Here is a 21,299-nt window from a genome sequence, read left to right as displayed (position 1 = left end):
GCAAAGCACAGGCTCTAGGCGTGTGGGCTTCAGTAGTTGTGGCTCGCAGGCCCTAGAGCACAGGCTCAGGAGTTGTGGCGCACAGGCTTAGTTGCTCTGTGGCATGTGGGATCTTCCCAGACCAGGGATTGAACCCGTGTCCCCTGCATTGGCAGGCAGATTCTTAACCACTGCACCACCAGGGAAGTCCCTGAGCAAGATTTTAGACTCAGGAAAACCAAAACCCCAGGAGAGGGTACCTTTGTGTCTTCCCTGCACAATGTGAGTGGTCATGATCACCATCATTACTCATTTCTCGGGAAGTCCCAGCAAGTCTGAACCCACTACTTGAAAAAGTGACCTTAAAAGTCTCAATGCAAACTGAAGACTCAGAGGACATTTTCTCACTGATCCTGACTTAGGAGCTGGGCTAGGGAAAAAAGAAGCTCATCTCTAAAGGCTTTGAAAGCTGCTATAGATAAAGTGAGTCATAAAAAAGCACCACGTGTAAGAGATAGGCAGGAAGCCTGTCCTGCTAGGATGGAGCAGGTGTCTCTTGCTTCCCAACTTAATTCTAATTTGTCCAACCCTCTGTGTCCTTCAGCTTGGACAGCAGTTTGGTCGACATACAAATAGAGCAAAATTTATTTTATCTACCTTTGTCTTCCAGCTCAATACATTAGCCCTCACCAACTTCAAAAACACCAAGTGAGAAAAAAATAGGCTAAGCAGACCAGTATTTGTATAAGGTGACCCACTGAAGATCTAAGAGGGGAGTACTCAGGGAACAGTGGGACAACAGGAGCCTGGCGTCATCCTAGACCTGTCAGTCATTAGCTGTGTGAAAATGGGCATATCACCCCTCCTTTCAGAGGTGAAGTATCCTCATCTGTAAAATGAAGGTAGAAATTCTTAGCTTGTAGGCTCTTGGAATATTACAGATATGAGTCAGATGCCTAGCATGGTACCTGGCACATAACAGATGCTCAGCAAATGGTAGCTGGCACGCTCTCATCCACATCCCCATGCAGGCAAGTTTCTACAGTCCCACAGTCAACTTGTTCCCATATTAGTACAAGAACATCAATAGCACTCAGTAATTGTCAAATGAATGGAGAGCGAAACAAAGGTTTCACTGCAAACCTACAGTCCACAAAGTAGAGTCTTAGTGCAGTTGTTCTCCTAAGACGTTATTTTAAGTCAGGGAAGCTTTTAAAATCATTTATTTTACTATAGTGTAGTTCTTAAGAAGATGATGGGATAGTTAAAAATAATACAGAATATGGTTTCTATTTTGGAACTTAAACATCATTAAAGAAATACAAGAGTACTACTAACTTGAAGAGACCAGTAAAAATCAGAAAGGCCTATGAGACAAGGATTTAATACAATACAGTACGAAGACACTGAGAAAGTAGTTTCTAGTATTTCCTCTGCACTATTTTTCACCTTACCGGTAAAAAGCAGTTAACGAACGGCCTTAGGCAATCTGTGAGGATAGGGGCAAGGTCACCATCTGTGAGGCAGGCCCCATGGGAGACTATCTAGAGAGGAATACAAATAAAATGACTAATGACTCGTTCAAGGTCATATAGAACAAACTCAGGAAAGCAAATCTAATAGCTGGATAGAACACCTCAAGTCCGAGTGCATTTTTAGACTCGATGGTTGAACTGGTTCCTATCAAGTTGTCTGGAGCAGCTCCCCATCTCCATGTGTGCATGGATTGAAGCAGTACCTGCGAGTGCCCAGTAGGCGGTGCCCACACATTCGTTCAGCAGGACAAAGGCCACCAGCGACATCCCTCCATTCATGACGCCCACCAGGAAGCGAGTTATTGCAAAGAACTCATACGAGGGGGAAAACCCATTTGCGATAGCAAATAAGATGTCAAGAGCAAAACCTAGAAAGAGAAGAACACTATTCAATAATGCAGAGGCAAACAGCATTTGATGAACGTAATGTATTATATTCATTAGTTTGTAAAGATAAATCTTTGTGAATTTAAATTTTCTGAGCTATGTTATTTTTTAAAAATAGTTTCTCTTAAAGACTATCAAGAAAAACTGAGGTTTTCTTTGTTACAAGTTGATTTCTGTCATGCGCAGTTTTCAATTATTAACAATAATGCTGGAAACTGAAAAATCTTAGCTCATACTCAGCTTGTCAAGAGGACTATGCTGAGACCTATAGAGCTCATCTGAAATGAATCAGCACACAAGACATAAGGAAATGGATCTAGTAGACTGCCTCAATCTTTGTTCTCCTTAGAAACATGGCATGAATTAGAATCCAGGGATTGTAGAATTCACCACCATGAAAAGCTTACAGTGCAAATATCTGGCCTTCCTCGGGTATGCTGGTCACTTTAAAATGCTTGGCCAGAATCAACTCAGCCTCTTGCCAGTGAAATAAAAATCAGTTCTGGGTCCACATGGCAATTCCCTGAGAACCTTAAGGAAGTGGTCCCCTTATTATTTCCCTGGGAACCTTAGGGAAATAACTCCTCTTATTCAGTCCATGAACACTAAGAGATTACCTGTGAGATAGACTTTTTTCCTTCCGAACCGATCTGAGAGCTGACCAAATGAGATAACTCCCACAAACACACCACTGAAGAAAAAAGAGCTTGCTGCACTCACTTTGTATGATCTGTTGGCAATTAAAAACCACTAGAGAAAGAAAAAAACAAAAGGCAGACATTTAGGTCACAGAAAAGATGGATGGATGGAGTTAGCTATTAAAAAAACCAAATGTACAACAAAAACTTGAATATTGGAACTTCTCCACTGCATTACCACTATTAACCGGAATTCAGTAGAACATCCATCCAGGACAACACCCAAGGAGCTTTTGTCTTCAGGAACCCCAGAAATCATTATTATAAAGTGCTCCCACAATAGTCTATACACATCTTATTCCAGCACTGAGCACAGTATGTAACAGCTAATTACTTACACATCTGTTGGTCACGTCTTTCATCCTAAGTCCCTGTGTTTCTAGACAGGAGGAGCCATATCCCATTAATTTCCACTTCTCTGACACCTAACGTTTTACACGACATATATGAGGCAAAAAATGAACGGTCCTTTTCTCCAATAAATTAATGGGCTTAAAATCTCTTGAGTACTTTCCTTGAAAAATTGAACATACAATTACCTTATGATCCAGTGATTCCACTTCAGAGTATATACACAAAAGAACTGAAAGCAGGGATTCACAGATTTTATACACTAAGGTTCATAGCAGCATTAGTCACAATACCCAAAAGGTATAAGGAACCCAAATGTCCATTCACTGATGAATGGATAAACAAAATGTGGTATATACATCTAATGGGATATTATACAGCCTTAAAAAGGAATGAAATTCTGGAAAGCTACAACATGAATGAAACTTGACCTTACGCTAAGTGAAATAAGCAGACAAAAAGGGAAAATATTGTATGATTGTATGATTATAGTGTGATATTGTACTTTACAATAAGCAACATATATTTGGTTTTTATCCATTGTTCCTGGAACACAGCTCCTGAAATCCTCGTAATTTCCTATGTAAGAACCACAGGGATATCTTTTAAAATAATATTTAGATTTTTTCCCAGGTCCTGGAAAAGCTTCAGAGCAATAAAGGTAAAATGGGTGTCTTTTGTTATTTGTAACAAGCCCCTTGCAACCACACTGAGCTTATGTTAATGAGGTGACTTTTCGAAAGCCCCTTAGATGGGGGCTGGTTGTCAGGGGAACCAACCATGTGAACAGAGGGCTGGGATTTCAGCCCTACCCTCTAGGCCTCTGGGTAGAGGAGAGCGACTGGAGGTTGAAACAACTGCCTATAGCCAGTGGGTTAATAAATCATGCCTTCTTAATGAGGCCGCCATAAAAATTCAAAGGGAAGGGGTTTGGAGAGCTTCTGGGTTAGTGAACATGTGCAGGTGCTGGGAGGGTGGTCAGCTCAGAGAGGGCATGGAAGCTCTGTGTCCCTTCCATCCTTCCATACCTTGCCCTGTGCATCTCTTCCACCTGGCCATTCCTGAGTTATATCTTTTTATAATAAACTAGTGATCTGGTAAGTAAAATGTTTTCTTGAGTTCTGTGATCTGCCCTAGCAAATTAATCTAACTGAAGGAGGAGGTCATAGGACCCTCTGATTTATAGTCTGTTGATCAGAAGCACAGAAGCAGCCTGAACATGTGATTGGTGTCTGAAGGGGGTGGCGGGGGCAGTCCTGTGGGACTGAACCCTAGCCTGTGGGATCTGACTTTAACTCCAAGTAGATGGTGTCAGAACTGAACTGAACTGCAGGGACACTCAGCTGGTGTGGCGGAATGGCTTGAGGTGGGAACCTCCCCCTCCACACACACACACTCCCACCCACCCACATTTGGCGGCAGAAGTGTCTGAAGGGAAGTAGTGGCCGGTGGAGGAGAAACCAGAGGAGTGCTCTTCCTTTACCTGGAGTAGTCACATCCACAGACACAGAAAGCAGCATAGTGGTTACCAGGGGCTGTTAGAGTGAGGAGTTACTGGTTAATGAAGATAGAGGTTCAGTTTGGGATAGCGACAAAGTTGTAGAGATGGACAGTGGTGATGGTTGCACAAAGATGCAAATGTACTTAAGGCCCCTGTACTGTATACTTTAAAATGATGCATTTTATGTTATGTATATTTTACCACAATAAAAAATAATTCCTTGAGCACTATTACCTTCTATTTTAAGAAAACTTATAAACTCAAAGAGAAAGTAGTCATCCTCTGCTTAAAATGTCATTATCTGAAGCCCTGCCTAGTGATGTGCTACTGTGATCTTTGATTATAAAGCAACCTGTGTCTCAGAGGTGACCTCAGAGAACCAAGAGAATGCTCATCTCTCCCCTCCACAGCCCCCTTCCTAGGCTCAGCAAAGACAGGTTTAAGAAAGGCCCTTCTCGAAAACTCACATGGAGACACCCCTTAGTTGTCCCTTCTCTGTCTTTCAGACCACTCCTGTCCCACACTTTGACAACCAGTCATTATGGCCCAAAGCACATCTAACTTCTCTCCTTCTCTTGTATTTCCTGTACGACAAGATTGATAAAGATCTTGACAAGACAGCTTCTGTGCATCTTTATGCAACAACTACACACACACAAATTTAGGCACTGGAAAGTAAACAAGAATAATGCCCCTCACTAATGCTGTGCTTTACTTCTAAGTTCTTCTGTCCTTCACATGCGGTTTTTAACGAGATTAACTAACCGGTTTTCCTAGCTCTTCATGGATTAGAAATAGTCGTCTAGTGTGACACTGCCCTTAGCAATAGGAATCAGGCAGTTACCGCTCTTGGTGGCAGTCATCATTTAAATAAGAGAGTGATGGAAGCAATATGATTAAAAAAACTGAATACATTCCAGGCTTTTTTCATTCCGGTATTCAAGAAATAGTTGATTAGTTTCTACTAGAGGTTAATAACTATTGTAAACACTGGGAATACAAATGCGAATGATCTAGACTTGGTCCCTGCCCTCGTGGAGTATAAGTGCCAGTAGCGTAAGCTAGACATTAAACAAGTAAACACAGAGGGAGAGACTGGGAGGAAACCTCTTTAAATAAGGTACTCAGGGAAGCCTTCTCTGGGGAGGTGACTCTTGTGACCTGAATGATGAGAAAGTGACCAACCCTGAAGAGCTGTTTGGGGAACATGAGGATAACTGCAACGGCCCTAAGGCGAAGACACATCGGGGCGCCTCTCATGGGGGTGGCATGAAATGAGGCCAGAGAGGTGGTCAGGCATCAGGTCATGCAGGGCCCTGAGCCACGGTAAGGAGCTAGGATTTTATTCCAGTGCAAAGGGAAAACACTGAATTACTGTATTTATGTCTCTAAAGATCAGCCTGGGCCACACTTAGAGAATGCATTACAACAGGGAAAAGTGGGAGCAGGGAGGCTACTGCAATCGTTCAGGAGATAATGGGGGCTTGGGCTGGGATGAAAGCAGTGGTGATGGGATTACATGAATTACATGAACGTGGGATGGATCTTGAAGGTAGAACTAGCAGGACTTGCTGATGAATGAGATGTGGAGCGGGGAGGAGAGAAAGGGAGAGTCAGGATTTAACCTAAGTTTTTAACGTTAGCCATTCAGTGAATGGTGATGACATGTACTGAGATGGAGGAGGCTGCAAAGGGATATGAGGTATGTGGTGGTAAATTTAAGAGTTCTCTTTAGACACGTGGAGGTTGAGATGCCTAAAAAACACCCAAGTGGAAATGCCAAGCTAGCATTTGGATGTGGGTCTTGAGCTCGAGGGAGAGGACGTGAGGGGTTATGAACTTAGAGATAAGGAAGAAGGCTGGGGACAGAGGCCCAGGACACCTCCACATTCAGAGGCTGAGTAGAAGAGAACCGCCACAGAAAACTCACAAGCAGGGGTCAGAGAGAGAGCAAGAAAACAGGTGGGAGGGTGGTGTCACAAATACTACAAGAGGAGATATGATTCAGGGAGAAAGGAGTGGTCAAGTTATGTCGAATGCTGCTTTAGAGGTCAAGTTAAGATGAGGACAGAGATGTGCAGTTATATTTGGAAACAAAATGAACACTTAAAAGATAGCAATTTCGGGCTTCCCTGATGGCGCAGTGGTTGAGAGTCCGCCTGCCGATGCAGGGGACACGGGTTCGTGCCCCAGTCCGGGAAGGTCCCACATGCCGCGGAGTGGCTAGACCTGTGAGCCATGGCCACTGAGCCTGCGCGTCCGGAACCTGTGCTCCGCAACGGGAGAGGCCACAACAGTGAGAGGCCCACGTACCGGGGGAAAAAAAAAAAGCAATTTCAGTAGAGTGCGAATGGCAGCCAGATTGGAGAAGGTTGAAGAATTGGACGAGCTTGAGGAACTGCAGGCAGAGAAGCTATCCTTGCAGGAGAAAAGTACTTGGAAAAGCAAGAAGGAAGGGGCTTGAGTGTACCAAGTAGAGAGGGTAGCCTTTCGTAGAAGCAGGGAGGTTCCACTGTAAGTGGGAGGAAGGCAGAATGTGGGTTCAGAAGCAGGTAGTAAAGGAACCGTTGCTGGATTGCATCATTGCTTTTTCACTGAAATATCAAGTGAGGTGGACTGTTGAAGGGAGTGTAAGTGGAGGGGGAGCTAGAAGTCTAAGGAGGAAGAAGACAGGCCCTTCTCAGAATGGGACATGGCCCATTCACAGGAAATGTCACACGACTGCCATACCGAATGCACACTTGAGTTTTGTACTTATCCATTTTGTGAGGAGAAGGTGGGGAGCTGGGGGGTTCCCAGGAGTATTCCACAGGGAGAGAGGTACCAGGAAGTTGCAGGGATTTGCAAAGGAGTGTTTATTATAATAACAAAATACATGCTGGTTAAGGAGAAAAAGAAGACATAGGAGGATGGTAGGTAGTGAAATAATGTCACCATCAGGAAATCCCCCTATTTCTTTAACTCCTCTGTACTTTCCATTCTTGCCCTTATTGAAATTTGGTTGTCCCCAGAGGAAATCACTCACTGAACCAGATCCCTCTCAACTGGAGGCTGTTTTTCCTTTTACACCCATGGACCTGAGAACCTGAGATGGGAGAGATAACCAAACTTCAAAATTGTCGGCTCGTGTGAAGATCACATCATTAGACTGTGTAACCTACTACATTTCTGGGGCAGAGAATCTAGCCCATTTGGAAATAGCCACTCTTCCTTTCTTCCATAGGAAGAGAATGTTTAGCTGGGCATAAATTTCCCAATATCCCTGACAATTAGGACGGCCACGTTACCAAGTTCTGCACAATGAATGTAAGCAGAAGCATCATGTGGCAGCTTCCAGGAACAGGTCTTAAGAGATGGCTGATCAGCCCTTTTCCCCTTCTTTATTTCTATTACCCTACTGCTTAGAATGCCCATTTGAAAGCTGGAGCTCTAAAAACATAAAAGCAGAGTTACCATATCATCCTGCAATCCCACTCCTGGGCATATATCCGGAGGAAACCATAATTTGAAAAGATACATGCACCCCTATGTTCACAGCAGCACTATTTACAATAGCCAAGACATGGAAGCAACCTAAATATCCATCAATAAATGAATGGATAAAGAAGATGTGGTATATAAATACAATGGAATACTACTCAACCATAAAAAAGAATGAAATAATGCCACTTGTAGCAACATGGATGGACCCAGAGATTATAATACTAAGTGAAGTAAGTCAAACAGAGAAAGACAAATACCATATGATATCACTTATATGCATAATCTGAAAAAGAAAAGATATAAATGAACTTATTTACAAAACAGAAATAGACCCAGAGACATAGAAAACAAACTTCTGGTTACCAAGGGGGAAGGCGGGGGATAAATTAGGAGGATAAGATTAACATATACACACTACTATATATAAAATAGGTAACCAACAAGGACCTACTGTATAGCACAGGGAACTCTACTCAATATTTTGTTATAACTATAAGGAAAAAGAATCTGAAAAAGAATATATATATATATATGTATGTATAGGTAAAACTGAATCACTCTGCTGTACACCTGAAACTAATGACATTGTAAATCAACTATAATTTTAAAAAATTAAAAAATAAAAAGATAATGTGTGTATAGAAAAGAAAAAGAAAAAGAAAAAAAGCTGGAGCTCTACCTGAGGCCATGATGAAGAGGGTCACTTGTTAGTGACAGTGAAGTCAAAGGCTGGGTCCCTGATAACACTGCGGTAGAGCCCAGGCACTGCATATGTGTTTAAGTTCTCCAGATGATTCTCATAGGCAATCAGGTTAAGAATTCCTGCCCTGGACCTTGTCATCCTCGACAACAGTATCACCTCTAAAATCTTGATTCTGAACAGCCCATTCCCTAGACTTCCACCCACTTCCTCCAGTACCCCTACTCCAAACATTCTTCAACCTCTGCAAGGCCTCCAGTTACCAAACACTGTAAGAAGTATGGCCTGAGTCATCAAAAAAGCTTAAGTCATGTTAAGAAGCCCTGATTTAAGGATATGTAAAGGAAATGGTAAAATACATTTTAAAGTTTCACATAAAATGATTAAAAGAGGTTCGGAATTTGAAGGAGAAATTCTGTTTTGTGAAAAATTAACTTATTTTGCGGTACGTGGGCCTCTCACTGTTGTGGCCTCTCCCGTTGCGGAGCACAGGCTCCGGACGTGCAGGCTCAGCGGCCATGGCTCACGGGCCCAGCCGCTCCGCGGCATGTGGGATCTTCCCGGACCGGGGCACGAACCCATGTCCCCTGCATCGGCAGGCAGACTATCAACCACTGCGCCACCAGGGAAGCCCATATTAACTTATTTTGGATGTATGGATAGTTCTGTGACAGAATTTTCAACGTACAAGGAATGCATATGAGGCTATTTTTCCAGGTTGAAAAATGAATCAAATATTAAATATTAGGTTGGCCTAGAGAAGACAGGGCTGCATTTGTCACAGGGCTATATCCCTTCTCTTACAATGGTCAATAAAAAACAAGTACAATTAGGCCTTGTTAACACCCTGGAGTTCAAATACTTGCTTTTATGTCTTTCATATTCTTAGTGTTTGTTTTGGTGCTTTCATGCCTTTAAAATCTGGCCTGCAAGTTTAGCTTTGACTATCCTGCACCTCAATTCTGCTGGTCTGTTTACATGGCCAAGAGGTTCAGGCTCACACTGATTGGTTTTGTGTTTGATCAATAAGGAGAGGTCAACGTGGCTGCTCCATCATCAACTATCCCGTGAACCATTTGCAGAACTTCTCAAACTCATCAAAAAGGCTTTAATACTATCCTTCTAGCAACTGGATAACTATCAACATGGATGGCAAATTTAGGAAGACATAGCCCAAGGAATGTTTGACCAGCAAATTTCAAATTCTAATTCTTAGGCTGCCAGTTCTAAGTGTCAAAGTAATTTCTAGTAGTTTTTCTTCAGGTCAATGTTGGCTGGGCTAATGCATCTTCCTACTTCTTCTGTAATACATGCAGGAACTGATAGAAAAACTGAAAAGCACTGACAGATTTTTAAAAAGCAAATTAGAAAATGTGAAAAATGGAACCCAAGAGATCTCACTGACAGATGTAGGTGAACTGGGGATGGCTGACCCAGGAATGCCAAGTCAAGCACTTTGTAAACAATGTGTTTACAATCCACTTTCCACATTCCCCGTGCCCTAATATTGTGCAATTTTGGTTTAAATGTTTTGTCAATATTAAAAACTTTCCAAATATAGTTTACATACTTATCACATACCTACTATATGATCTAAAGAGTTTCGTTCCATCAAAGCTCAGACAAAATACATCAATAATACACTAGGAGAGTGATCCCTACAGTATTTGAGAAAACGTATTAGGGGATGACCTATTTTTACAGTTTTAGAAAGAGGTCACCCACCAGGCTAGACTCAATTACTGGGTTATTTTCTTGTCCCTTTGGTCAATACTTAGTAACAAGGTAAAACCCAAACCAGGATACCATCAGGATACCAGAAATTAAACTATAAGAAACCTAAATATGATGACTGTGACATTCTTGAAACATGTGTTCTTTATGAGGCTTTACATTTTAAAAATCATAAATTTATAAGTCACTCAAACCGTTAATTGGCTAGAGATTAAAGTGATGACTCTCCTATTATTTTTCTTTTTCTTTTTTTCTTTTTTTTTTGTGGTACGCGGGCCTCTCACTGTTGTGGCCTCTCCCGTTGCGGAGCACAGGCTCCGGACGCACAGGCTCAGCTGCCATGGCTCACGGCATGCCGCTCTGCGGCATGTGGGATCTTCCCGGACCGGGGCACGAACCAGTGTCCCCTGCGTCGGCAGGCAGACTCTCAACCACTGCGCCACCAGGGAAGCCCTCTCCTATTATTTTTAATGACAAGCCAAATTCTAAAGCTGCAGAATGTTCCTTTTTATACTATTTCACTTCAAATTGAAAAATCACTTGCAAATTGAAAAAGCAGGAAATCTACTTTTCTTTTCCCATACATTAACAGAAAAGGAAGAATATAAAGACAAAATATTTTCAGTGCCTCAGTTTGACCTAGCTATAGCTAAATCTATTTGTGTTTCATAACCAACATCTGTATTTTTGTTCATATGCTTACCACAATCACTATATTGAGTTCTTAAGTTCACTTATCATACTGTATTTTCAAAGGATATAAGGAACCTAGCATTAAAAGCACTGGTACAATCATTCACTCAACTAAAGAAAGCAGACCTGAGAGAAAATCGGGCACAACTGGGGACTGACACCAAGAGCAGGTGCCTTGAAAAGAAAAAGACGAAAGGAACATAAATATGGCAAATATGGGTTTGAGTACAGAGCCAGGTGCCATGCTAGGCCTTCCAGCTCTTAAAGAGGGAAAAAAGGCAGGCAAGCAGAAGCAAAGAGTTGAGACAGTAACTATTGACCGGGTATTAAGGAAGCATCTGGGAGGTTTTTGTTTAATATTAGGATTCTTACTGCTTAGAGGCTAAGAATAAATGGCATCTCTCAAGAAGGGATAAAGTATTGGTGTATGTCAAGAAAAGTTGCTCTAACTATAATATATAGAAGGGATAAACAGCAAGCTCCTTCTGTATAGCAGAGGGAACTATATTCAATATCCTGTGATAAACCATAATGGAAAAGAATATGAAAACGAAGGTGTATATATATATATATATATATATATGTATATATAATTGACTCACTTTGCTGTACAGCAGAAATTAACACAACACTGTAAATCAACTATACTTCAAGAAAATAAATTAAAAAAAAAAAAGAAAAGTTGCTCTAGCTGCAATTCAGAGAATGGAAGAGTAACTGTAAGCATGGGTGTGGGAAGACCTTTCAAGGTCATTACAGTGATCCAGGCCAGCTGGACAAGGTGGAGACCTCAGAGAACAGAACAGATTCAAGCCGGATATACTAAGGCTGACTCACCCATGAGCAAGTATTATCTGACACCACTAGTATGGACTAGATCAACCACAGATTGAGTGAAGCTTGAGATAAGGTGGTAACAAAATATGCTTTAAGCATCTCCCTTGAAATCATCAAACCTTAAACTTTAAGGAACTGTCACAAATCAAATCATTTTTTTCTGACATGGCAGAAATATAATTTGAAAAAATTAATTATTGCTTTAAAATGGATTGCAGGGCTTCCCTGGTGGCACAGTGGTTGAGAGTCCGCCTGCCGATGCAGGGGACACGGGTTCGTGCCCCGGTCCGGGAGGATCCCACATGCCGTGGGGCAGCTGGGCCCCTGAGCCATGGCCGCTGAGCCTGTGCTCCGCAGTGGGAGAGGCCACAACAGTGAGAGGCCCGCGTACCGCAAAAAAAAAAAAAAAAAAAAAAAAAAAAAAAGATATGTCAAATGGGAGTATGCCACTTCGAACCAAATAATTAATAACCATCCAACTTTCATATAATAATCTCCTCTAATCCAAAACAACCACCTTTTAAAATAGATATTTATTATTTCCATTTTATAGATGATACAAACTGCAGCTCAGACACAATCATACAAGCAGTGGATTCTGGCCCTAACACCAAGACATCTGCCTCAAAATCTTCTTTGAGCTCCATATGTTTGAATTAGTTAAGTCTCAGAATTCTGGAGCTAACTAGTGATATAACAGTATATTTGAGCATGTTAAACCACAAGCACAGAAATTACAATATGCTGGGTAAAGACTTTCTATTTTTTAGCATGTGTTCCATTCAGGAAGCTATGGAAAAAATCAACTGAATATTAGAAGAAATACTAGAAGTAAGAAGGTCCTTGTGGCTTAGGGTAACAGAACCAGGGGTAGGCAGAAAGGAGAGGGAAAAGAGAAAAGGAAGATGGCATGTCAAATATGAAGTGAAGGTTCCGTGGCCTGGGTGCTTGGGAAATGACAAGGAAAAGGCTGGGCATGAGGAGATGTGAATAATTAATTTTAAAATCAACTTCCAAGTTGGTTTTGTTTATTTATTTACTCATTTTTTGGAGTAGATTTAGTTCATTCTACAGTGTATGCTTTAAATACAAATACTTAATAAAATTTCTGACTTTTAATTGAACTTTTTTTTTAACATCTTTATTGGAGTGTAATTGCTTTACAATGGTGTGTTAATTGAACTTTTATCCTTTACTTACTGTCTATCTGACACCCTGGTGTAGCCAAATGGACACAAACAAACCATCCCCAGGTTGCTTTCTTTTCTTTTCTCTGCTGAATAGTCCTGTGCTGCCTTATCCTTCCCCACTGGCCTAGAACGCAGATTATAAGAGATGTTTCTTAAGTTGGTCATGAATATTAGGAAGACTTCTTTGGAGCAAGAAGGACCCTTAGACACACATCCAGCCTCTGCTCTGAGCAACTTCTCATTGGCTGTCAATGTCATGAATTTGTCTGTCTCTGCTTCAGTTTTCCCTTGTGACCTGAGCTGCCCATTTCTCCCCCCCCCCACCCGCCGTGTCCCCCACTAATGTATGGTGACATTTCATGGAACAGGGGTTGAGAAACATGCTATAACCAGAGACCTCTCTAATGGAAGGGGCGGTGCATGGTAAATAAAAGCCCTTTCCCCTAAGCTTTCTCAAGCGTGGGTCATTTCCCTCCCTCAAGGAGGTTGTGCCCTTCCCGTCTCCCTTGCTTTGGCCATCAGTGGGTGAATGATCCTGCATTAGCCACACATGAATAAGGTAGGACCATGCCTTGCAGCCGCCTAGGGAGGGCACACTCCCCAAAGGAAAACAAACATTACTCACTCCACTTTTTCCAGAAGCCTGCTACCTTACAGAAACTGACTACTCTTCCTGAGGGCTGTGCCCCTGCCCCCCACGCCTGTCCCCAACCCCGCCTCATCCCCTAATGAGCTCCTATTCACCCTTCCTCCTCCTGTGAAGTCCTGCCTGACTCAGGAAGCAGGGCTGACCACTCTGTCCTTTCTGCCTTCTCTCCTATTTTTGCTTCTGCTGTGATGTATGGTGAATTATATGTTTACTTGTCTCTTCCCCTATGATGCTGAGTTTCCTAAGGGCATATTTATATCCCAAGGGCTTACGTGGCAGTGCCAGCACAAATTAAATATTTGCTGAACTATCTATGCAATAAGAGTGAATGCTAGAGTCTTACAGGCATCTTCATATACACTATCTCAATGTCACGACTTCAAGCATCAAGTTGTAAGTTTACATACACCCGGGAAACTATCTAGCTCGTCATCTTTTCCTTGGAGTCACTGAATGGCTTTCTCGTAAAAGGGAATGTGAGGGACATTTGGAATTTGAGGGGTTTTCCTTCCTCCTAGAGCCAATCTGACAAATGGAACACTTTAGTTTCATCTTTAGCCCTACATTAATGAGAAAGAAAGATAAGGAGAAACATAACTATGGCAGTTTTCTGGAAATGTGGCTGAAAAAGCTGTAAAGGCAAAATCTGTGCCATTGAAACATCTACTTCCCAATGCCCGAGTGATTGAAGCGGTGTGGCCCTGAAAGCACTTTCACTGGTCCACAGATACCCCACTAGAAGCACAGGGATCTCGCAGGGCTAAGAACTTTGCCACAGACGATACACAGAGTATCAGTGAGCCCGCAAGCCAGGCAGTAGCTGCAGCAGGTTGGAGAGGGGCACCCAAGCCCCCCATCTGGCTGTTGTGTCTCTTCCAAAAGGCACACTCGCTCACGAGCCCAGAGGAGGTCACTAGTCCCAACTCAGCCTCCCCTGGAAGGGGGGACAGAACCCATGGCTACTCAGGGGTGTAGCCTGCCTGACCATAAAGAAAAACAAAGACTAAAGCAGCTTCCGCAGGCTGACCAGTGGGCCAATGAAAATGGGCAAAGAAGACTGGGCACGTGTTATTGATCGAGCTCCTTTTCGCCCAAAGTCCTGCTTTGATGAAAACTAAATCAGATCACCAGCACCAGAGCCCGAACCAGACTGACTCCCCGCGTGTCAGTATTTCAAGGCTGCAGGGCTGGATCAGACAGTAGCTTTCCCCACACCCTTGCAGTGCATCCCCCAGGGCTCTGCACAACCGGTGCCCTGGTTACTGTTCTGAGAAAAATTCTGAATGGTTCTGGCAACAATTCCAGCCAAACTTCAGCCCTCCGCTGTTCTCTATGTCCCATAAAAATATTTATGGCTTCGTACAGGAAAATCTTCCTTCTACGTCAGAAGCCTCCTGTGATTAGGGAGTACTTGGACAGGGTAGTTCAGGAACAGTTTCATGGTGATTAACTAACTTGCTTCATTTCAATGTAGTTGTCACTCTGAATTACCACTTAATGGGTGAAGTGTGCAGCCTATAACAATCAGTAGTACAGGAGTAAGGAAGCAAGACATTAAAAAAAATTAGCCCCTAAAGCAATTATTGCAGTGAATTTTTCAAATAGTTTTAATACTCTGTCTTTTGACCCCAGGGTATGGCTTGGGGAAAATATATTAATCTCAAGATAATAATCAGTCAATTTCAGTTCTTCAATATCCACAATGATATTAAAGATTCCAATCTTACTCTTTTTGGTTGCAAACATTAATTAAGCATGATAATTGTGTGTCTCCATGATATTTGGTGCTTTCTGAATGAGTCAGAGCTCAGGGAATAATTTGAATACAGCAGACAGCAATGTGCTACATAAATTCACCCCAATGGCTATTAGCTCATTTTAAAGTAGTCAAGACTCCTAGATTAGAGGGTTTTTTTTGCATTAATACCAAGTTAATCACATCTACATAACCTTTCATTCACCCTTCCCCAAAACCCTCCATGAATAACTTCTGCAAGGCCTGACCTGAATGTAATAAGGTAGCGGGTAGGAGTTTTCAAATGTGTATTTTTAAGACAATCTCCTTAAACTATAGAGTTCTGTAGACTCTATCTTGATATTTATTTTCAGGAATTTAATATGAGAAGTCAATAAGACTTTATAATTTTTTTTAACTCTCATTTTATACCGAATAATTTCAATATGAAACATGTATTATCTACATACACAGACTGAATACTAAGGATATTTACCAACTTACCAGCAAAGTTTGAGGGCTGCTTTTAATACTACCACTTTGGAAATTTGAAGGAACAATTGAAAGACTAGAGCAGTAAGCAAAATTAAAGTAATGCTAAGCAACCAAGTGGAGGGTTTGGCTGGGGCTGCACTCACTCCACCATAATAAAGGGGAATGCGACTGGGAGTGAGCCTAGAGGGCAGCAGCTCCTCAAGGACACTGGCTGAAGCGCGGCCGACGCTGCCATCCCTCCTGGCACCGCTGCCCCTCGATCATCATCTCATTATTCTGCCCTCTGCTGCGGTTTTCCTGCTAACTCTTGTCATTCTGGTAGCGGCAGCAGGAAACCTGGACGCCACCCATACCACCGGCGCCAAACCACTCCCGGACTTGGAACACCACCCGACTGGGGCTCTGACGTCCTAGGGAGAAGTGGAGTGTGTGAACCTGTGTGGAACTCACACACTCTGAGCGCTGGAGAGGAGGGCACACAGGGGGGACACTTTATTTGTACCTCGAAATAAAATGACTTCAGAGGAGACATGAGATTCTGCACTAAAAATGCAAAGCAGACAAGCCTCGTGCTGGGTCTATGTGGACATATGCAAAGAGATGTGGTGACGCTAGGAACATCAGGGCGGCAGGCTGCTAAGTTCTGAACATGCAGGTGAATCGCCGAGGGGCATGGGAGTTGTTGCTTGTTTTATTTGATTCTTTGTTATTTTTGGTTAGATCAGGACACCTGTAAGTTTATTTGGGCTTGACAATTATGAAAGCTGAACTGAATCGTTACTACTTCTGTAGTACTTGTGTGATTTGTTTGTGTGGGACCGCTAGCCAGGATCCTTGTGAGCTGGATACAAATATCCTGAGAGTCCCATCACTTTAGAGAAGACAAGCCCGTGACAGATTCCTAAGTGGGCTGACTCCCTGCCTCCCTCCCTGCCTCTGTCACATGCCACTGTAGAAAGGCCACGGAAATCAGTGGCTACGCTCCTCCATTCACCAACCGTGACACTAACTCACCCAGCTACTCTGAACCCAAGCAGTCATATTTTTCATTTGCAAGCCGCGATACAAACATTACAATTGTTTGCCCTTCTCCCTTAGAATTCGCTCTGTCAGAGGCAATTTCAAGCAGGCAACTGGCAGCTGGGGGAGGTGAGCATCTACTATGCTTAGCTTTCAACCCAATGTGTGTGCACCATGTGCTATCACCCACAGTCACCCTGCTAACCTTCACTCTCACCGATCCATGCACTCACGCTCCCGTCCGCTCCTCCCAGGCAGAGCTGAGCTCTTGCCCTGCTCCCCATGGAAGGGCCTGTGCAGCTGGCAGGGCTGGCTGTTGGCGGCAGAGTGCTGCACCCTGGACTCTGTTCCTCTTCAGTGACAGCCGCACAGCGCCCAGCTCTTTTCACACTGAAATGCCAGCTGAGGCGCCATTCAAAACTAAAGGCTTCTGTTTGTTAAGAGAAAAAAAAAGAGTTTGAAAATCACTGGTGTAATAGGAAGAATATGGGCTGGCCCATTGAGTCCCAGATCAGTGGCTTATTAAATATGTGATTTAGGGCAATTTAAAAAATTCTCTACACGTCAGTTGTTTAATGTACAGGGTAGGGCTGTTGGCAGGAGTAAATAAGCAGCACACGTGGAAGGCCCCTGGGAGGGGGCCTCTCACACGAGAAGGCATTGGGAAGTAGTCACGGTTATCTGCCTCTTCACTCGCCTCTACCTAATAACTCTTACAAGACTCATCATCTCACCCACAAACTCTCTGCCAAGTATGCAACAGTCTCGTTGCAGCTGAGGAGCCTGTGGGGACTGTGGACTTCTGTCCCACTGTGCAGCCGGCGATGCCACCCGTGCTCCTCCATCACCAGGGCAGGCAGGCCACAGCCACCCTTGCAAGCATGAACCCACACAGGCTGGGAGCAGCCGGTTGAGAATCCGGGATGCTCCAAGAGAATTCATCCTAAACCGTGACCCCAGACTCTCCACGGAACATCCCCTGGAGATCCCATGGAGCGGCACATTGATATCAACCAGCTGTGCAGCTGGGCAGGCCCCCTACCCCCCACGCATAGCTCTGGAGCACCTGCTGGAGACTGAAGGTCACTTTCTGCACAGGGGATGTTTGCGCCTTGAGACACACCTCGGAGGTGGAGAACTGTCTGACCTTCTGATGGCATGGGAACATAATGTGTGCTTCTATACCGTGGGGCGGGGGGGAAGTATCGTGTATTTATAAATCTATAGTGGTATATGTGTAATCAAGATGGATAACGGTATATGCAAGTATACGTATCTCAGTGGAGCAACATAGGTGGGAATGAGAAAGAGGACAGGCGAGTAACCAGGAAGACGGAGAGAGGGCAGGGAAGAAAATGAAAAAGAGAAAGACACATGGAGATATACACAGAGAGACAGAGACAGAAACATCAGAGAAAGAGACGGAAAGGCAATTCAGAGACAGCCAGTGAGACAGAGACACAGAGAAAGGCAGAGATGAAGAAACGGGATAAATACAGAGAGACAGAAACTGAGATGGAGAGAGCTAGGGGTAGAGAGAAACAGATTCAGAAAGACGAAATGACAGAGACAGAGGGATACAGGAAACAAGGAGGGAGAAAAGGAGGAGGGAAGGAAGGAAAGCACGCAGGTAGACACAGAGTTCCAGTCTGTCTGATAAAGACAGATTTCAGGAGAGACAGTCACTCACAGACACACGCAGTGGTAATAAGAAGAGGGACCTGAGGCTACTATCACAGGTAGGTCAGGTAAGGGCCATCTTAGCCTTTTATCTCCTCTTTCTCTGAGCTGCTTTACAGACCTTCAGCACTTGCTGGGGAAGCTATCTAATTCCATTTCTCCTGCATCTACCAACTCTTTGTCTTGGGAGTAGTAGCCCTCAGGGCTCCCTTCCCTCCATATTCAGCCTCCAGTCAAGCAGTTAAGGGTGAGCCTCCCAGGTGCCAGCACAGGAGAGGAGCTGGTGACCAGGGTGCCCATTCCTGCCGTCCCAGAGCATAGCGTCTGACAGCACTCTCCTTCTCTGTATCAAGGCTTTCTCTGGCATTGGGCAAGTAGTCATTGCTCAATGACATTTGCTAAGAATGGTGTCCCTCCAGTGATATCTAAAAGGGCTCCTAATCACAGATTTCCTAAGTATTCATTTAATTCAATTCTACTGAAATTTGCTGAGTGTCTGTGATGCTGAAGCATAGTGCTGCTATGTTACCTAATTTACTTTAAAGTATTAAGCACGTTCAGTGGGATATTCTGTATCAATGTTAGGTCAAGTTTTCACCCTGGTACTATGAGCATTCTCATTAAGGTTGCATTGTCCACTGGTGGTCAGCTGGCCTTCCCTTCAGAAAGCCCATTCTCCAGAGGGAGCTACTACAAGGGCTTCTGTAATCATTGTCTCTGTCAACAATGGGTGCTTTGCTTATTCTTGATTAAAATAGTGGCCTGTTGACTAGCAATGATGAATATAAAAAATAGGCTATCCCTAGTGAAATTAAAGACATTCAAGATACACAGATTAGCTCAACATATTTTAGAGACACTCACTACCCTTCCATGAATTTTTGAGATAATCCAATGTATTCTGTACTCTATCTATAGGGGTGGTGCCCTAGGTTAAAACCCCTCCTTGGTCCTGAGCCAATATGAACTCTGGAAGTTTCCATGTGCTTGAAGCTGATGGGAAGTACTATTTTCCACAGTACCCTGACTACGGAAAACTGGGGTTTTCCTGTAGCGACCTGCCATACAAGCAGTGTACAGAACACCTATAAAAGCAGAGCTTAGACTTCTAAAGCCTGCAAGATAGTTTATTTTGAGCTTCCTTGAGAATAAGAATTGAGTTAATAAGTTAATAAGTTCATTTTATACATGTGGCAGAATTTGGTTTGAGATCCACTTTCATTATAATGTGTTTAATGGATTTGTTGGAAAGCAGACCGATGGCTCTCACCCATTTCAAAATCCTATGGGGGCAATAAATAGAACCAAGCCTTTTTGGAGAAATACCTAATCCCACAGTTGGAGTAGGGAGATGCAAGATAAACCTGGACTATTAAGTTACGTCACAAATTTTCGAAGTGCTCAAAAAAATTTAAAAAATAAAATAAAAGATGGACACATCAAAAGGACACAGGACTTTCAGCTCCAGGAAGACAGAGTAAACATGAATACAAAAATTAGGCTAAACATAGGAGCAAACATACTGTGATATTGTGATTTATAGGAGAAATATATATTTGGTCATTCAGATGACCAGATGCAGATATATTTGTCACGTATATTTGGTCTCCATTCATAGTTCCTGGCTCACCGCTCCCAAAACCCTTGGAATTCCTGAGCTTAGGTTAAGAGCAATGGGATAATTGTCTCTTGTCCTTAGTTCCTGAAAACTGCCTCAGGGAATGTGACTTTGGGTCCCACCCAAGAGTGGAGGCTGGAGGGGAACCAACCATGTGATTAGAGGGTTAGATCTTTTACTCTCAACCCCCATCCCTCCCGCCAAACTCTAGGGAGAGGAGAGGGGCTGGAATTTAAATCAATCACCAACGGCCAATGATTTAATCAATCATGCCTATGTAATGAAGCCTCCATAAAAACCCAAATGGAGGGTGTTTGGAGAGCTTCTGGGCTGGTGAACATGTGGAGATTGGGGAGAGTGGCGCTCAGAGAGCGTGGAAGCTCTGCACTGTTTCCCCATGCTCTGTCCTATGTAGCTCTTCATCTGGCTGTTGTTCCGTAACCTTTAATATCCTTTCATAATAAACCAGTAATTTAGTAAGTAAACGGTTTTTTCCTGAGTTCTATGATCCATTCTAGCAAATTAACTGAGCCCGAAGAGGAGGCATGGGAACTTCTGATTTATAGTCAGATGGTCAGAAGCACCGGTAACAACCTGTGTTTGTGACTGGCATCTGAGGTAGAGGGCAGTCTTGTGGAACTGAGCCCTTGACCTGTGGAATTCCATTCTATCTCTGAGTAGATAGTATCAGAACTGAGCTGAATTCTCGCACATACTGCTGGCATCTGAGAACTGCTTGCTGGAATTGGGTCCAGGAACTCTTTCGGATGTACTTTTCCTTGTTTCCCCCACTATGTACTACTAAAAATCCTGGACATTATACATAAAATAAACATTAACTCTGAAAGGTGGAGAGAAGACCAGCTAAGGACCTTGGGACTCAAGGAATGGTACAGTGGTGAGTTCCCTGGGTTTCCCTTTACCTCACACACCCAGACTGGGTACTGGAGAAGCCAGCGACTCAGAAATGCTAAGAGGAGCCACAAAAGAAGTCCCAGTGAGGTCTGCTCTCTA

General features: G+C 43.3%; 1 protein-coding gene across 6 annotated transcripts in view; it reads right to left on the bottom strand.

Moving 5' to 3' along the window:
* SLC22A15 (solute carrier family 22 member 15) overlaps positions 1-21,299 on the bottom strand; it is a 79,171-nt gene that overhangs the window by 38,213 nt on the left and 19,659 nt on the right. For all 6 annotated transcript variants that reach the window (XR_009531154.1, XM_060090320.1, XM_060090318.1 and 3 more), the window contains exons 3-4: positions 2,519-2,651; positions 1,718-1,882 (exon numbers count right to left, since the gene is read on the bottom strand). Coding sequence is in view for 5 of the 6 variants with exons in the window: in XM_060090320.1 (XP_059946303.1) it covers positions 1,718-1,882; positions 2,519-2,651 (298 nt within the window). In the remaining variant the exon portion in view is untranslated. The remainder of the gene's footprint in view (positions 1-1,717; positions 1,883-2,518; positions 2,652-21,299) is intronic.

This window comes from Mesoplodon densirostris, chromosome 2 (genome assembly GCF_025265405.1).
Source record: "Mesoplodon densirostris isolate mMesDen1 chromosome 2, mMesDen1 primary haplotype, whole genome shotgun sequence".
Taxonomy (NCBI): Eukaryota; Metazoa; Chordata; class Mammalia; order Artiodactyla; family Ziphiidae; genus Mesoplodon; species Mesoplodon densirostris.
Note: the sequence above shows the minus strand (reverse complement) of the source record. Positions and strands in the feature narration are given on the sequence as shown.